General features: G+C 37.1%; 1 protein-coding gene across 1 annotated transcript; it reads right to left on the bottom strand.

Moving 5' to 3' along the window:
* Positions 1-621: 621 nt before the first annotated feature.
* LOC127640118 (S-adenosylmethionine synthase-like) lies at positions 622-18,405 on the bottom strand. The gene is made up of 9 exons (XM_052122524.1): positions 18,193-18,405; positions 11,310-11,387; positions 11,065-11,187; positions 10,769-10,881; positions 9,182-9,325; positions 8,171-8,389; positions 7,811-7,993; positions 5,975-6,108; positions 622-2,246 (listed from the first exon to the last, which is right to left on the bottom strand). The coding sequence occupies exons 1-9, from the start codon at positions 18,281-18,283 to the stop codon at positions 2,144-2,146; spliced, it is 1,188 nt and encodes a 395-aa protein (XP_051978484.1). The 5' UTR covers positions 18,284-18,405; the 3' UTR covers positions 622-2,143.
* Between the last annotated feature and the right edge of the window lie 1,211 nt (positions 18,406-19,616).

Genomic DNA, 19,616 nt, shown 5'->3' with positions numbered 1-19,616 from the left:
TTCTCGGCTCCTCAGTGCAAAACCTGAATGGACAGATGCACGATTCCCTCCATTTATACCTGTATAACTGGGGGAGGGACATGCAAATTCTGTCTGCCAATATCTCATTGGCCTTTTCTCAAGTTCAGAGGTAACCAAGGCCTTCAAGAAAGACCCCTAGAGTCGCTTCATTCAACATAACGTCTCGTTCCCTCCATCAAGGAACGTGGGTTACAATAGTAACCTAGACGTTTTCCTTCAGTGTATACTGTTCTTATCTCCCTGATTTTAGAGGGATTTTTTTGTTTTTTCAGATATTTAAAAGCCTGATGACAGGACAAAGGATTAAGAAACAAACATTTCCGGTGGAAGACTAGTCCAAAACCTTTTAAATGACTCATTAAAATGATCATTTTTGTTGTTGTTGCTTTTAGCCTACTTATCTTTTACTAAATTAATCATTTTAGTTCTTTTAATAAACTGTTCAAACTTAAAATGTGTTTTTTTTTAGTGCCTCTTATTGAATATGCAATGACACTTATGTTTAAGTTTATTAATAATGGTAATGTTTATTGAAAAGAATGTTGTGACAGACTGCTTGTGGGCCCAGAGTACAAAGCTATCTGGGAGCCCATAAATCTTAAAAAGTTGACCATTGCTCTGGCATGTTCTTCACATTAACATCAAATGTGAGTCAATAATATGAAATGTTTTCATAATCAATATTATTAATGTAATTTTGTGTCAATCATAATTACCATTTGCATTGATAAATGTTAATGAAGATCTTTCAAGTGGTATTTTTACACCCAACATAGAGAATTCAGAGCACACAATGCAAAAATAAATAAATACAAATAATTAAAATTAATTCAGAAAAATGTTGAATCAAAAGGAGTTCCCAGACCTGCCAGTTATCTCACTCTGTTGTATGATGCAACACATTTGAGTTTGAAAAATGTTATAACATTACACTTGTTGCTATTTATTTTAAACTATAATTTGCTAAGAAAATTATTTTTGATAATACAGCCTTACAATATACTCTCACTGAGCACTTTGTTAGGAACACCTGTTCACCTATGTATTCACCTGTTTATCTAATCAGCCAATTGTGTGGGAGCAGTGTGATGTATAAAATCATGCAGATACAGGTCAGAAGCTTCAGCCAATGTTCACATCAACCATCAGAATGGGGGATTTTTTTTTATCTCGACTGTGGCATGATTGCTGGTGCGAGGCAATGAGTTTGAGTATTTCTGGAACTGCTGATCTCCTGGGATACCACAGCCTATTTCAAATAATAGACTATTACGTTTTAATATGAGTAACAGAAAAAAGACATAATGACACCCAAATACATACTGAAAAACATTTTATTTTTAAAAATAAATAAAAAATAAAATCAAGGAAGGTAGAGAGATTGAGAGAGCGCATGTAAACAAGGCTACTTTCTCTGTACAATACCAGCCAAAATTTGCAATCTCTCTGTTCAAAGAAGGAAGAAGAAAGAGACAAAAACAATGAACAAAAAAGACATAAAGCATCTATGAATGTAATAGTGTTGGCCAAAATAGATGGCACTGCATATCCAGGTCCTGCAGCATTCCCTTGTGGCTGGTCCCAAAAGTTTTTCTGTAGGACACTTTGGAACCACAGAACACTAGGAAAGGAAAACTGAATTGTCAATCAAGTATACATCAACATACAGAGTAACTGTTCTTCCCAACAGTTGACCTCCAGGTTATAGATTGCACCAGATACGCATAAGTGAAAGCACAAATAAATAATGCACATTGTTTAAAACTGTGAAAAGTCATAGGGAATGCTTTAAAACAGTGTTGAAAGGCTGGATATAACTGTGTAAAACCAGGTGCCTTAGTTAATACTGGCCAACCAGTTCACAATTCTTCCATTTAAAACAAATATGTTAATCTAAGCAATAAATTTGCTTTACCCTAATGCTAGTGGACCATAATTACCCATTTTTAACATAGAGTTTTGTAAATGGTAATGAAAAATATGAGGGTGTCTTGATAAATAAGATGGGCAGCTAAACCAGCAGGACTTTCGTTTACCAAAATAATACTTCTCTCCATAAGCCATGTGGGCATCTCTGTAATATACGCCAACAGGCCTGGAGAGGAAAAGCTTGACAAATGGTTTAGTAGTGCAGCTTTCTGGGCACTTCCCAGGGGAAACAGTCACGGCCAAAGTGACCATAGGCTGCCGTCTTCTGATATATGGGCTTCTTCAGCTCCAGCTCCCTAAAACACATTGGCCATGGATTATTCATTAAAGCATGTAAACAACATTTCAAGCACACGGTTACACAGCCAGCAAGACAGCCAGACAAGAGATAAAGCAGTGACTTAACGTGCTGCTCACTAGTCACCCTGAAGAAGGAAACTGCAGCATGAAATAGAAAGCAAGTCTAATAGCAAAGACTAGCTAGCCACATTGAGGTTTTCACTATTAGGGTACAACAAATTCACAGAGCAAAAATATTGGCTCTGTTCTGAACCCTAATGAGATGCCTCTCTACTATGTAGTCTAATGTCTACATAGGCAGCTATCTTTCAAGGCAGGAAACGCTTGGAAATACTTCGGTTTTATGCGAGTCAGTACGCCTCGGACACGGTGAAGCACTAAGGCCCAAACATATCTTCACAAGTATGTAAACGCAGATGCATCTTGCTACACAATTTTGATTTCAAGAGTCGTTGCTTAATTAAATGTGTCAGAGCACAATTCATAACCCAACGCAAGTACACGCTGTCTTCTCAGCCTTGCCACAAGGGTGTTACACCGAATTTTCTTATTTCAATCAACAACTGTCATGGCACATTTGACGCATTCCCATTACACTACTTTGTGATACTCCTTAGTGCAGTAAACGGCGGGCACATGCGCAGATGACGCACACATTGGCCATGTGTCTAGAACAACTGGGATGCAAGTGGACAGTCCGTGCATACTGCTCTTATGATAATAGCTTATAGCGACACATTGAAAACACCACTAATGTTTGACATAAGCATGTTGCTAGTTAAGGAGTCGATTCTTTAATAAGCTCAAAAATTAGGAGACCTGGATAGCTCAGTGAGTAATGACGCTGACTACCTCACCTGGAGTTCACGAGTTCGAATCCCAGGGTGTGCTGAGTGACTCCAGCCAGGTCTTCTAAGCAACCAAATTGGCCCAGTTGCTAGGAAGGGTAGAGTCACATGGGGTAACCTCCTTGTGGTCGCTATAATGTGGTTCGCTCTCGGTGGTGCACATGGTGAGTTGTGCGTGGATGCCGCGGTGGGTGGCGTGAAGCCTCCACATGTGCTATGTCTCCGCAGTAACGCACTCAACAAGCCATGTGATAAGATGCGTGGGTTGACGGTCTCAGATGCGGAGGCAACTGAGTCACTATGCCACCACGAGGACTTACTCTCGTGGTTTCAAAGACTATTTAGCAGACACGAGCCACTTCTATTAAAATGAATGGGAGAAATTGGAACACCCAACCAAGAAGCTCTAGCACCCAATGGTCAACGGATATAGAAAGGAAGTCCCGCCTTACAGGTAAAAGAGCCAATCACCTTTTAGATACAATATATATTTTAAATACCCTGCATCCAAAACCACGTACTATCACAGTATGTACTGTAATTAATGATGCAGGACATACTTATCTATTGGCAAAACAGTACGTTCTTTTAGGTATGCATGCAAGTAATATGAATAGATTTCAGACATACTTCTTCCGGGGACATGGGCATTGTCTCATGACCTGTATATATGATGCAAGAACAACAACCGTGAAAACTATCTGCTCTGGTTTTGTTAAACAAGTATCATTTAATTATCTTTGCATATGGAGCATGTACAGTTGAGAAGAGCAGCCTGACACGCAATTCACCACCGTTCTTTTAAATTCAGCGTTTTGAACATGACGTCACCTCAGCTCCTGAGGGATTATGGGATTGTAAAGTGTCCAGTCGATCCGCACTTCAGAATCTCACCGGAAATAGTATGTCATCCGGGTACTTCTCACTTACTGCTTCATGAATACTGTGGATTCGTACATCATACTCCATTGGCATACTGTTTTTGGCATACTATATAGTAGGGAAGTATGGATACTCTGACGCAGTGATAGATATTTGAAAATTTGGTGTTTTATGCGTAATATGAGTTAAAGAAGCACAATTTATGATACCAGTATTGTCAAATTTTATTGCTGATTTGAAATATGTTCTTTAATCGTAATCTTGACCAACCGTTTTTGAGATTTCGGTGTTCCCCCATTTAAGCAGACAGGAGCTGCACTGGCATGACTGTAAATAGCCTCCTGAGAGCATTTCAAAGATGGCCGACAGTGGACTGACTTGCTAGAAGGACTTTGCTGGTTATTTGTGCACATGCGAGCATTCATGACTCATAATTACAGCGGTGCATTAACGTCAAAATACCTGTCTTAGTGAGTTATTAGTAACTGTAGTTTTGGTCAACTTTGTCCGTCCAGATGCAATAAATACAAAGTATGTAGTTACAGTATATATCCCTGAAAACAGAGTAGTATAAAGATGTGCTCGAGAAGTTTGCAAACTTTGAGGCACAAGCCAGTATATTTGTGTTTTTTGTAAAACTCACAACCTCTACAAAAAACGGCCCACTCATTACTTTCACATGCAAATTAACTTTTGCGGCAAACTCTTCATTGTCTTCAAAGGTTTGCCACAGGTTCCCCACTACCGGTGAATAGCTGCAAACTAGTCTGGCATGTGAAAATAATGAGTCACATATTTGCGGCAAGTTTGTCAGAACAACATTCTTTTTTGTAAGGACATTTTTTCCTCATAAGCACTATTTTAATGTATTAACAGCCTGCTAATGTCTAAACTAGCTTTCAATGAATCGACTGTATAAAACTGTCAAGTGAACACAATATGCATGACTATGGAAAGCTGAAAGAGACTGGTCTCATATGTATGCAAAGAGGTCTCTGTATATCCCGAACCTCCACTGGCCCTAAAACTGCCTGTTTCTTATAAGACAACATAATTTAAAAGGCCGTCTACAGTTTTGAAACAACTTTTTTATTGCATTTGCTCGACTATGATGTCTTATAATGCTACCTATGTAGGCATCTTTCTTGGGTTTTGACAGAACCAGTCACTTAAAGGAATATTCCGGGTTCAATACAAGTTAAGCTCAATCGATAGCATTTGTGGCATTATGTTGATGATTTAAACATCCCTTTTTTTCTATAAAAAATTTATTTATTTTAAAATTTAAAGTGAATGCGGACAATTTTTGGAGGGTTTAAAGGCAGAAATGTGAAGAAATGTAATTTTTACAGTTATTTTAGGGTTTGTTAACATTACATCTTCACGGCAATGAAGTTGTAAAATTGGCAGTAACTTACACAGAAAATGTATCAAACTAAAATCATGTTTACACACATATTGTTTATGTCTTGTGGCTAAACTTTTGAGAAAGTGAGCATTTTAATGTTCAAAAATTGGCCCCATTCACTTCCATTGAAAGTGCCTCACTGCTGACCAGATTTTTGCTTTTTTAAAGAAAAGGAGGGGCAAGTCAAAAAATATTTTGTGGTAATCAACATTATGTCAAAAATGCTGTCTATTGAGCTTAACTTCTATAGAACCACTAATATTCCTTTTAATTTGCGTGACCTCAGGGATGCCACTGTTAGATGTTTACAATCTCAAAGCAGAATATCTAGTAGCTTAAGTTTATGATCATAAATGAGTTTGCTTGTGCTATTATCTTATGTCTGAAAGAATCAGAGTGATGCAAAAACCCAAAGAATAGGGAAGCACAGACAAAATGGAAGAAGTAACAGGAATGGTTCACTCCACTGTGTAAGTTGGAACATAAAGCTGAAAGAAATATGAAATGCTTCAATCACAAAAGCAACACTCCAAACAAAGTGTGAAGACGATGTCTAAAGAAGAGTTATCCAGAGAGTAGACGTTACCTCACAATGACTCCTGGACGAAGATCAAAGTTCTTCTTGACAACCTGAAGCAGTTCCTGTTCACTCTTTTGGGATGTGCCATAGTGGAAGATGGAAATGGAAATTGGATGGGCCACTCCAATTGCATATGAAACCTGTAACATTTCAAAGGCAAACAGCATATGTCATGCATATCACAGCACACTAATTCATAATAATATATATAAATAATGATTAGCTATGCATAACAAGAACTGGTATTCCATCCACATTATTTCTGTGAATTTTGGGATATTGCATGAAAAATGCTTGATGAATACAACAAGTTGCGAATAAACTCTCCAAAGTGCATAAAAACGTAAACCCTTGCTTGATATTTGCGTAAACTACAATGGAAACACATTTACTATTTACACATTTATGTGTTTTGTCTGTGTGCTCTAAACTGCAAGCAATTTACCAAGCACTTTATTAGGAACAACTGTGCACCTACTTATTCATGCGATTATCTAATCAGCCAATCATGTGGCATCAGTGCAATGCATAAAATCATGCAGATATGGGTCAGGAGCTTCAGTTAATGTTCACATCAACCATCAGAATGGGGAAAAATGTGATCTCAGTGATTTTGACTGTGGCATGATTGTTGATGCCAGATGGGCTGGTTTGAGTATTTCTGTAACTACTGATCTCCTGGGATTTTCACACTACAGTCTTTAGAATTTACTCCAAATGGTGTCAAAAATGAAAAACATCCAGTGAGGGGCAGTTCTGCAGATGGAAATGCATTGTTGATGAGAGAGGTCAACGGAGAATGGCCAGATTGGTTTGAGCTGACAGAAAGGTGACGGTAACTCAAATAACCACTCATGCAGTTATGGATATAATCTGAATACAAAGAAATTAGTAACTGTAATCTAATTATTTTTCAGTAAAAAGCATTACATTTTTAAATTCTTGTAATCACATTACAGATACTGATGTTCAGTTAAGCTAATTACTTTTAAAGTACATTATTTGAGTTATACATATTTCTAGTATTATTTATGTAGAACACTTTTAAAACATAAATTATGTTCATATGTACATCCGTTTGCATTTCTGTGACAGCTGAAAGACATGTTTATGCATCCTGTAGACATTATTTTGAATTAATTGAGTGGACAAAAACCTACTTTTTTCCATAAAAGGTGTTTAGAAAGTAACAAAGTAATGATTAATGTGATTACTTTTTCAAGTAAGTAATCAGTAAGTAATTTGATTTGACAATTTTAGAGACATAATTAGTAATGGATTACTTTTTTTAGTAACTTACCTAACACTGCCTGGAAGTGCCATTTTTGTTCTCTTAAACGCACGGGATGGAAACGCTGCTATATTCGCAAATTGCTTTTGAGATATTCCAATTTTTTCGCATATATTACATTTGTAAATTGAATACAAATATCTAAACTTAAACAGGATTTATTTAATTGACAGGCATAAGATTTTAAGTCTTTTTGTTTTGAGATAAATCTAACTGAATTTAGTGAGATTTATGCTTAAAACAAAATAGTTTTAAAAAGTTTGAAAAAATTTAAAAGTTTTCCAATAGGGTAAAAAAAAACTTTATTCAAAGGGAAAACAAGTTTATTTTTCTTGCCCCATTGGCAGATTAAGTCTAAATTTCACAACATTCAGATTCAGTTTCACAAGTAATTAAATCATGTTTTAAGAATGTTAAGATAATTTTACAGGAAAACAAGACAAAAAATAATTTTTTGCAGTGGAAACATCGCTAATAAATATAAAAAAAATTATAAACTTTAAGAGTGAATGAATCGTACTTGCACTGCATAATGCAAAATATCTGCATACCTGCACAAGAACACGCCTGCACAGTTTAGCCTTTACTAGAGACTTGGCCACCCAGCGGGCAGCATATGCAGCCGATCGGTCCACTTTAGTGTAGTCCTTTCCAGAGAACGCTCCTCCACCGTGGGCGCCCCAGCCTCCGTAGGTATCGACAATAATCTTACGACCAGTCAGGCCAGCATCACCCTAAGTGTAGCAGAAGATTACATTCATTCGATTACAGTGTAAAGGAAAAAAGTATAAATTAAAAATCACGTGTTAATCACGTAATCACTAAATGAATACACCTTTTAGTGAAATAAGATAAAACAGTCTAACTAGTTGTCATAGTAAGTCACCAACAAATGCAAATATGGTAACTACCTGAGGGCCTCCAATGACAAAGCGACCACTGGGCTGTAAGTGGTAGATGGTATCGTCATCCAGATACATACTGGGAACCACAGCTTTGATTACTTTATCTTTAAGCGCATCACGCATTTCATCCAGACAGATGTCTTCATCGTGCTGTACAGATACCACAACAGTGTGAACACGGACTGGCAGCATGGCACCACGTTCCTGTCTGTACTGCACAGTAACCTGTTTAAATTTGGAGAAACACAGTCATTACATTGTCAGAAAATGAAAGATGGTTAAAGTAAATATATTGTAATCAAGGACCAGATATCGTTTGAAAGCCTCAGACCTAAAACAGTCTCTCCACAATTTACATTTATGCATTTGGCAGACACTTTTATCCAAAGCAACTTACAGTGCACTTATTACAGGGACAATCCCCCCAGAGCAACCTGGGAGTTAAGTGCCTTGCTCAAGGGCCCAACAGTGGCATCTTGGTGGTGCTGGGGCTTGAACCCCCGAACTTCCGGTCACTAACCCTGAGCCTCAACCACTGAGCCACCACAATTACTTGAACACCAACACTAGTAGCTATGCAAGATCGATTTCACACTTTGTTGCATTCCGAAATGTGTGCAATAGGTAACACAAGCATTGAAGTAAGGGTCTCTTTCTACTTTATAGTCAATTTGTTTTGTCAACTGCTGTTAAGGTAGGGAAAATTTGAAGAGAGCCTTGCTGAGCAAGTGAGGTAAAATTAGTTAAACTGTTGGTATTTTTATGACTTGCTACCTCAATAAAAACACATATGACTTAGTAGCACAGACATCTGAATGTAACTCTATAGGACCTCAAGTACTGAGGTTTGTTACCTCCAGAGGCTACATTTAATTTATGCAAATTCAATGTTTGGACTTGTTTTAAACACAAATTAACATCTTAAATCCACAACTAACACTTAAACTGCATGAACAAATACAAACACAATTTAGCAGGAATCAATTTGGTAGCGTGCATTGCTGCAGTTCAGCACACCTGAGTCTTGGAGTCTGGGCGGAGCCAAGGCAGGGTGCCATTACGGCACAGTTCAGCCATCTTGGCATTGAGCTTGTGGGCAAGTACAATAGTGAGTGGCATGCATTCCTCGGTTTCATCAGTGGCATATCCGAACATTATACCCTTGAAGAAGAACAAAACACTTTGAATGGCTAGAACATACACACGGTGCTGGGTAGATTACTTTTGAATAGTAATCTGTTACTGATTACATATTAAATGACAAAAATTGTTGTCAGTTATGTAATCTAGTAATCTAGTCTGATTGCTTTTGGATTACTTCTGTCCTATAGGCTTGAACCATTTTGACAATGTTCCTTAAATGCATTAAATAAAACTAACTTAAAGGATCAAAATTTGAGAATCAACATGATTTTTTGGCATTACAAACCAGTGCCATCCATGTATGCAATGGATCAGAGATATGTTTGTGAATTAACATCACAAAAACATAACAAAACAAAAGCAAATGCACATTCATGTAAATTTTTTACGCAGAGTACAAAAGCAATTCGGGAAAGCTAAAACTAACAGAACTAATAGCATGTATGTGTAGATTACCACTCCATCTTCAGTTTAATTATGGAATTGTCTTCATAATGTATTCCACATTGATGCATTTTTTCTTTCTAATTCATTTTTTTATCTCTAATAAAGCATAACAAAATGCCTTTGTACTGTATAATCAAAAACATGGTAGTGTCTCCTAAAAATCGTTATTTCTGTGCAATTGTTAATAGTAATTAACAACTACTGTTGGCAATTATTAAAGTATCTAATAATGGGTTGAAACTGAAAATGGTTGTGTTGTTGTATTTCTTGCACTGTATAGAGACTCTTTGAGCATTTAAATGCCGTCACGTTTAATTAGTAACATGTTTTGAGCAAATGTATATATTCATGCAATAAGATACAATCATAGTTCCAAATGACAGCAGCTGCTACAACAGTCATTATCTGGTAACATGTTGTGACGAGGAGGAGGGCGCTGAGTTGCCAAATCAGAATAGAAGTATTTCATTCACTCACTGTCTGATAAAATTTACTATATCGTGCTATATATCGTTACATTACTCATATCGTGATATAGGATTTTGGTCATATCGCCCGCCCCATATATATATATATATATCATGACACACAGCAAAAATATTCATATATAAATATATATATAGATAGATAGAATTTAAAGATTTAGATCTTTGGTCTAGTTTGATTTGGATGTGACACTTCGGAGTTATAAATATTTATTCAATTTTAATAAAACATAATATTTTAATCAATCTTAAAAATTACTTAAATTAGGTATTAATTAATTATCTTTTATTATTTTGAATTAATTTGTATTAATATTTTAGCTCAATGTTAATTGCTCTTTATTTTATAAAAGTTTTTATTATCATTCAAATAAGTTTGTAAATGTAAAAAATATTTTTTAAGGGTTAAAATCTTTTTGATAAAGATATATATATACATATATATATATATATATATATATATATTATGATAATAATCATAATATTTAAATAATATTACTTGTCTTAGTTTGTCATTGAACTGGCTTACCTGGTCACCCGCTCCAATGTTCTCTTCACTGCGGTCCAAATGCACGCCCTGGGCAATGTCTGGGGACTGCTGTTCCAGAGCCACCAGGACATTACAGGTCTTATAATCAAAGCCTGTCGATACAGGAGAGGATTCGAGACCAGTTAATGTCTAGTTTGTGGTCCATTTAGCTGATCTACATCTATAAAATACTTAGTTTTCAATTACAGTTTTAGTCCATTTGTATGTTATCTAGCAGTAGTAAAATTACAGTAGCTAGAAGCAATATACTGTAAATGATGTACTGTCAAACCAACCCTTGGATGAGTCGTCATATCCAATGTGTTTAATAGTGTCACGGACCACCTTCTGATAGTCTACAATCGCACGGGACGTCACCTCTCCTGCCAGCAAGATCATTCCAGTCTTTGCTACAGTTTCTAGGTAAAGAGCATACAATGTACTCAGGACTCTGGAAGGCAAGCTCAAACTCAATGATTTCATGATTGAAAAGTGAAGCAGACATTGCCAGACACAACCAAGAATGCAGAAAAATACATACCACAAGCTACTTTTGCTTCAGGGTCTTGCTTCAGGTGAGCGTCCAGCACAGCATCACTGATTTGGTCACATATCTTATCTGTACAATTAAATATTAATATTCATCTGAATGCTTTAAAGGGACAATAAACAAACAACACAAGTGCCATTATAATATCAAGATGTCTCCTTTACAAAAAAGTACTGTGGTTATGGCACAGTGATGTATCAGATGGTAATTCCATAGAGCAACTGTATGATTACCCTATTCATAAACTATGATATTTACATTGTGCTTTAATATACTTCAAAGAATATCATGGTATTACCATCATGGTAGTCCAAAATGTTGCACTTTATGCATAAGATATACAGAGTATTTAAAGGAATAGTTGTCCCAAAAATGATAATTCTCTCATCATTTATTCACCCTTGTGTTGTTTCAAACTCATATGACTTTCTTTCTTTCTTCCGTGGAACAAAAACAAAGATATTTAAAGGAGATATTATGTAAACTATAAATGGAAAAATATAACTCCTGTTTCACTACAGATCTTGCCTTTGCAGTCTCTAGGTACGATCGTGATTTCATGGCTGATTACACTTCCTAGTGCTTGACGCATGTGCAGAGTTCTAGTTGGCACCATTAAGTGTATAATCGCCAAGGAGACGGTTGATGTCAAGACTTAGTGAAAAAGAGTTGCAATTCGATATATACTTATACAAAATCGATTAGATCGCTTAAAAAAACTTTGGATTAAAACACTGGAGTCTTATGGTTCATCTTTACGCTGTCCTGTTTTGAAGCTTGAACATTTGGTCACCATACACTTGCACTATGAGGATAAACAGACATCATACAGTGCATCTGGAAAGTATTCACAGCACTTCACTTTTTCCACATTTTATGTTACAACCTTATTCCAAAATGGATTAAATTCATTATTTTCCTCAATTCTACAAAAAATACCCCATAATGACAATGTGAAAGAAGTTTGTTTGAAATCTTTGTAAATGTATTAAAAATAAAAAACAAAACAATAAAGAATCACATATACGTAAGTATTCACAGCCTTTGCTCAACTTTGTTGAAGCTTCTTTGACACCAATTACAGCCTCAAGTCTTTTTGTGTATGATGCTACAAGCTTTGCACACCCATTTTTGGGCAGTTTCTCCCATTCTTTTTTGCAGGACCTCTCAAGCTACGTCAGGTTGGATGGGGAGCATCGGTGAACAGCCATTTTTAGATCTCTCCGTAGATGTTCAATCAGGTTCAAAACTGGCCTCTGGCTGGGCCACTCAAGGACATTCACAGAGTTGTCCTGTAGCCACACTTTTGTTACCTTGGCTGTGTGCTTAGGGTCGTTGTCCTGTTGGAAGATGAACCTTCTCCCCAGTCTGAGGTCCAGTGCGCTCTGGAGCAGGTTTTCATCAAGAATGTCTCTGTACATTGCTGCATTCATCTTTCCCTCAATCCTGACTAGTCTCCCAGTTCCTGCCGCTGAAAAACATCCCCACAGCATGATGCTGCCACCACCATGCTTCACTCTAGGGATGGTATTGGCCAGGTGATGAGCGGTGCCTGGTTTCCTCCAGACATGACGCTTGCCATTCAGGCCAAAGAGATCAATCTTTTGTTTCTCATGGTCTGAAAGTCCTTCAGGTGCCTTTTAGCAAACTCCAGACGGGCTGTCGTGTGCCTTTTGCTGAGGAGTGGCTTCTGTCTGGCCACTCTAGCATACAGGCCTGATTGGTGGAGTGCTGCAGAGATGGTTGTTCTTCTGGAAGGTACTCCTCTCTCCACAGAGAAATGCTGGAGCTCTGTCAGAGTGACTATTGGGTTCTTGGTTACCTCCCTGACTAAGGCCCTTCTCCCCCGATTGCTCAGTTTGGCCGGGCGGCCAGCTCTAGGAAGAGTCCTGGTGGTTCCAAACTTCCATTTACAGATGATGGAGGGCACTGTGCTCATTGGGACCTTCAATGCTGCAGAAATTCTGTGCCCTTCCCCAGATCTGTGCCTCGATACAATCCTGTCTCGGAGGTCTACAGACAATTCCTTGGACTTCATGGCTTGGTTTGTGCTCTGACATGCACTGTTAACTGTGGGACCTCATATAGACAGGTGTGTGCCTTTCCAAATCATGTCCAATCAACTGAATTTATCACAGGTGGACTCCAAGTTGTAGGATGCACCTGAGCTCAATTTTGAGTGGCATGAATACTTATGTACATTTAGATTTTTTTGGTTTTTATTTTTAATAAATTTGCAAAGATTTCAATCAAACTTATTTCACATTGTCATTATGTGGTATTGTTTGTAGAATTTGGAGGAAAATAATGAATTTAATCCATTTTGGAATAAGGCGTTGTGAATACTTTCCGGATGCACTGTATGTCCATTAAAATATATTTGTGTGTGTGTTTCGCAAAGGAAAGAACATCATGAGTTTGAGATGACATAAGGGAGAGTACATGAGAAGGCAAATAGTATTTTTACTAGAACTGTTACCAGGGACATAAATTCCAGGGGGGGTGGGGACCATTCACACAGAATGCTCTCTTGCCTTCCATCTGCACTTGGTCTATATGCCTCTTTGCATCGCATCTCTTTCTCTCCCTCTCTCACACTCTCTGTGTGTGCGTGTATGCGCGTGCGTGTGTGTTAATTTGTGTTCTTTGTTCGTTCAGTTAAACTCTTTAAACTTTTAAAAACGATTCTCATGACACCTTTGTTCTGTTCCAATCTGGTGTGAACGCTCCCTTGTACAGCACAGTTGAATGCAAGCTAGAACCTGAGGTCGCGTTCTTTGAAGGCTGCAGTATTCGCTATGCGCACAGGTGACGCGACGAACGTTCGAAATCTGTGTGGTGGGCGGGGGGACTTCCGGTTTAGGTTACTACCGGTATTTCCGATGTAGATGTTGTGGAAGAGTGAGTGGCAAGCTATCAGTGATTACCGTATGTAAAATGTTAACAGTAAATAAGAGACGTCTTACATATCAGTATCAAATTGGCAACTCTAAATTACATTGTAGTGTTCCTCGATGTGCCGTTTCATCGAGGTATAATTCTGAAGTTTTCATCGTTTTTCGCATCAGCCTGAGGTACGAGCTCAGTGGCTAGTCAAGATAAGACGCGAGAACTTCACTCCTACCGATAACACCCGGGTATGCAGTCGACATTTTAAGCTAGAAGATTTCATCATAACAACCACAGGACGCCGAAAACTTGTTCAAGGAGCTGTGCCATGTCTTTTTGAGTGGAACAATTTTTGTTTACCAGCGCCAAGGACTGTATTTTTCTCTATGAGCTTCCATATACTGCTTATATATTTTGTAATTTACTATGCTGTTTGTTTTTTGTATCTTGTGATATACCTTTCAGAAAATTGTCTGAAATATTGACAATGTTTACATTTGTCATTTATTGTCTTTTACACTGCCAGGAGGAACACAAATACATGAGTTAATTCAGACATTTATTATACAAAGACACAAGCTGTCATACTACACTCAACAATAACATGGCTCCTATAATTGTAACATTGTGATGCAACGTTTGACATTTTGTATGAGTTATGAGTTTGTAGATAACTAGTCCACATAACTGCACATAATACAGTACTAAACAGTACTTTAATGCTTCTTTGCACTTCTGGTTGGATGTCAACTGCATTTCATTGGCTCTGTACCTGTACTCTGCTAAATGACAATAAAATTTAATGTAATCTAATAACTACTAATACTGAATTCATAATAACAAAAGGTATCTTGTATAGGCTTGTTGTTTATGTATATACATGTGCATTTCTTAAAGAGAACTATTTACATTGATTTTCACACAAACACATGTTTTGTACAGTCTGATACAGTAATGCAACATTATGATTGCATAAGGCTCTGCCAGCCACACAGGAGCACTCAACCTCATAGAGCTGAACAGGGGTGGAGTCTTCAAGGACAATCTTTTAAAAAACAAAAAAGTGTGTTATAATCAGCAGAGATCACAAACTGATCAGATATCTCAAAGTCAAAAGTGCATTTTGCATTATTTTTCAAGTTAGCTACTATGAGTTAGAGAATGAGGTTACTTTAGGGTTAGTAAGAAAGTAAGTTAGTTAAACACAACACAATATAAACAGCAAAGCAACTGTCTCAACAACCAGCCTCTGGGGTTTCATATAGGAATGGTAGGTCTACTAGAACACTAATAGGGCAGGCAAGTGTCATCATAGTGTTACCTACTTCAAACGTTTGGCTAGCTAGATAGTTGTCTAAGATGTTCAACTTGTTTAGGTAATTATACATTTGTTTGCCAGTTTAACCCATCATTGCCAAATTGAAGCCCCAGAAAATAACTGGAACAGAACTGGTTGGATCAGACGAACAACTGAACTGTCTTTCATCCTACTCTGATGGTGTGAGGTTTCTCATGTTTCCTCAAAGATCTATGACAGGTAGCACAGATGCTGACTCTCCCTGTCTGTCTTTACTTGATACTGGGGATAACCAAATACTGTCAATACATGTAACTGAACAACACAAGTCATTAGTATATGGGTGATTCTTAGACTATGGGCACTTTTATGTACTTTGTAACCAAAAATGTCATTTTTAAAAATATGACCAAAGTACAATTGATATGGATTGCAAGAGTAGATTTGTGTAATACTTTTTATATTATAATATTATAATACATTACAATACTTTTTATATTTAGATTATAATATTATTTTTATTTCTAAATTATACTTTTATATTAATTGATTTCATTTAGATGAATGAAAATTCAATTTTGTTGCATCATTTATTGCTTATATTTTTGCCTTGCCATAAGTTGTGTCAGTTATTTACAGTATGCACTGTAACCGTTCATCTGTGAGACAAATCAGTTGTATATATACATCAAACTCAGCACTACACTAAGAACAGTTGTGGTTATGTTTAATGGCTTTGTGAATTGAGTTTACTGAGTGTGATGAGTTTAATTGTTTTTCTAATAAACATCTCCACTGTTTCTCTACATTCACATTAATTCATTGTCATTTCCATCACCACCCACATTTTTAAAAAATATTTAAAAAGTTCTCATCACACATTAAAAATGTATCCACAATTTACGAGATCATGCTCTACTTAATATAAAAATGCAAGTCATTTATTTTCTAATAAGCTCTTGCCCAAACCAGTATTACATTTCAGAGTGTGACAGGTGTACTGTTCACCGTTTGGTCCTTAGGGCAGTTAATTTATCTCATTGACAAATGTATAATTATTGTACATTGTGGAAAAACTGATAAAACTAGTTACAAAAATGATCCTAGACAATTCTTGACTGACATAAGTTATTCTGTTTTTAAATAACAGCATTGAGATGTGGTGGAAATGACATTTCACTGCTGTTATCTAAAAACAGAATAACTCATAACTTCTTAGTTATGAGACTAACACAGTCTCATAACTTCTCTTGTAATCTAAGTTTGTCCTCTTACAGACCTTAAAACTAGACAAATTATTTAAACTTATGAGACGGTGTTACGTGACTTTTGAACAAGTTTTTTTATTCAACTTCACAAACCTAAAAGTGCCCCTTGTTGAAGAAACGCCCATACATTTATTCAGTGTCAGATAGTAAAATGAACATATAATAAACCACATGTGACCAACAACTAAAATTAATCGTTTAATAAGTATTTTGTAAAGGTTACTTTCTAGCCTAACGTCACCTAGCATCATCGCTAACGTTAGGGCTACAGCTAGCTAAAGACATAGCATAACTTACCTTCATAATTGTCAATGAATGAAGAGACGTATATCTTGAAACCCTTTTCCCTCTTGCTCTTGGGAGCCGATGATGACGCTTGAATTATTCGGTGTAAGTCATTTATCGTTATCCTTGGCAGATGTTGAAGGGATCTGGTGTAGAAAGCCATGTTTATCTGGTCCTAGTCTTACCTGACAGTTACCGGCGTCGTCGATGAACCTAACGTAGCGTTAGACCGGAAATACCATCGCCCACCAGTGACGTCTGACAATCATGGAACGTTCGTAAAATCAACTAGCCAATACCGAGTGTCCTCCTTTAAACAAGCCTCGTTTAAAGCCTTCAGGACAAACGGAACGTATAATGGTTGCTATGACAGCACGCCACTCTTTAACAAGCGCGAGTACTTTGAGTGAGATGGGAACAAAGTCCCTTTAAAAGGGAATGTATGAGGTAAAATTTAGGAGATATGATGTAAAGAGAAAAAAAAATAGATTTTACATGTGTACATTTAGTCTAATACTTTATTTTAATTATATATTAATATAATTATACACATTATATACTCACTCGTCTACTGAGGTACTTCAACTTGGGAATTAACATTATTTGCGTTTGAACATCATATTTACGGGCAAATTGGCGTAAGAGCACGTACTCTTCCTTGTGCCGACATTTTTATATTCAGAACTTGTTGATAACACAAACTATCTGCGAAATTAGATATTCCGTATCATAGCAACCAAAGCGTCTCGCGCCTCCAACGCGCTCTCGAGCGCTCCCAGCTGGGCGTTTTCAGAAGAGCGCCTGGCAAGAAACGCTTTGGAGGACACACTGAGAGCGATCGGCGCGGCGCGACAAAACTACATCGCTTCAACTAAAATCAGCATTGCGCGCTTGAAGTGACAGCTCACTGCAGAGCCATAGAATCAGTAGGCCTAAAATATCGTGTTTTAAATACAAAAAAGTTACTAACCTATACACAAACAAATCAAAGCAAATGTTAAATATATCATATAAAAATATATAAGCAGGAAAAACGTATATTCTTGAATAAACAACTGCAATTATAAGGGGGGGGACAAGATGCGATGTTATGTAATGGGCATCATCACCCAAAGTTTGGCTCTAGACTTTTTACCTGGATGTCCTTCTCCAACTGATTCCGATGTAAACAAGAAGCAGTCCTCCTCAATAAGTGAGTGGTAACCGTTTATCTCTCCGTTCATCATTTTTAGTTTCTCTGTTGTTGTCTGGCTTCAGGTCGGCTCAATGCAAGCGCAGGACGACTCGCAGTCTCGTGATAGTATTTATGGAGCGGCCCTCCTCGCGTCATGAGCCGACTGCCTTCATTCGTTCTCTCAGGTGATAGGGCCAAACCATGTGGCGTGGAGGGAGGTACAGCCCAAAGATCTGTGTGACAGTATGGTAATGTGTCATGAATGACGTAAAGTTACCAGCGATTGCGCCATTGGAGAGATCAATAAGAGCACACGCTCTTGCGCAACTGCAGGCGACCACAACACTTGAAAACATCACTATCCGTAAAAAGATACAGTTTTACACACGCTGCTATTTTAAAAGACTATTGGGTTACTAGCCTACACGAACAAAAAGTATTTAAGTTTTTTTTTATACATATTAAATTGAAAGATTTACAATACTGTCCATGTTATGAATGTAGGAATGTGCAAACGTTTTCATATTACAAACTATTGCTAGGCCTACATTAATAAAAAAGTACCATTGTATTAAAAAATAATTATCATGTAGCCCACCATGGTAATACTGTCTTATTGTGTAGCGTGTCCTGTAGTAAATACCATAAGATTACATCCATGTCACATTCTTGCGCAACTTCTGACGATAACAACCCTTCGGAAACCCTTGAAAACATAATCATCCATTATCATAACATCATAAACATTTACGGTCTCACACACACACATAAAGGACTACACTTACCAAATAGTACCGTACTATTATCGCGCGCGTGTGTGTGTAACTTGGTATGTAAGTGCTACCATATGAATATAAAATCCATGTGGACACCCACTCTTATGCAACTTGTGATGATAACAATGAACACTTGAAAATATGTTATTTTAATTGTATAGTTCACCTAAAAATTTAAATTATCATGTTCATGCCATCATATGTGTGTATGACTTTCTATCATCTGCAGAACACAAAAGATTTTTCGAAGAATATTTCAGCTCCGTAGGTCCATTCAATTCAAGTCAACATGGTCCAAAACTTTGAAGATCCAAAAAGCACATAAATGCAGCATAAAAGTAATCCATATGACTCCAGTGGTTAAATCCATATCTTCAGAAGTGATATAATAGGTGTGGGTGAGAAACAGAACAATATTTAAGTCAGTTTTTTAACTCTAAATCTCCACTTTCACTTTTACTTCCACATCCTCCTCCTTTTGTTTTTGGTGATTCACATTCTTCCTGCATATCGACTCTCTGGGAGGAGCATATATAGTAAAAATAACTTGAATATTGATCTGGTTTTCACCCACATCTATTATATCGCTCCTGAAGACATTTAACCACT

This window comes from Xyrauchen texanus, chromosome 4, assembly GCF_025860055.1.
Source record: "Xyrauchen texanus isolate HMW12.3.18 chromosome 4, RBS_HiC_50CHRs, whole genome shotgun sequence".
In the NCBI taxonomy this organism is placed as follows: domain Eukaryota; kingdom Metazoa; phylum Chordata; class Actinopteri; order Cypriniformes; family Catostomidae; genus Xyrauchen; species Xyrauchen texanus.
The sequence above is the reverse complement of the archived record's forward strand: the minus strand, read 5'-3'. Positions and strand labels throughout refer to the sequence as shown.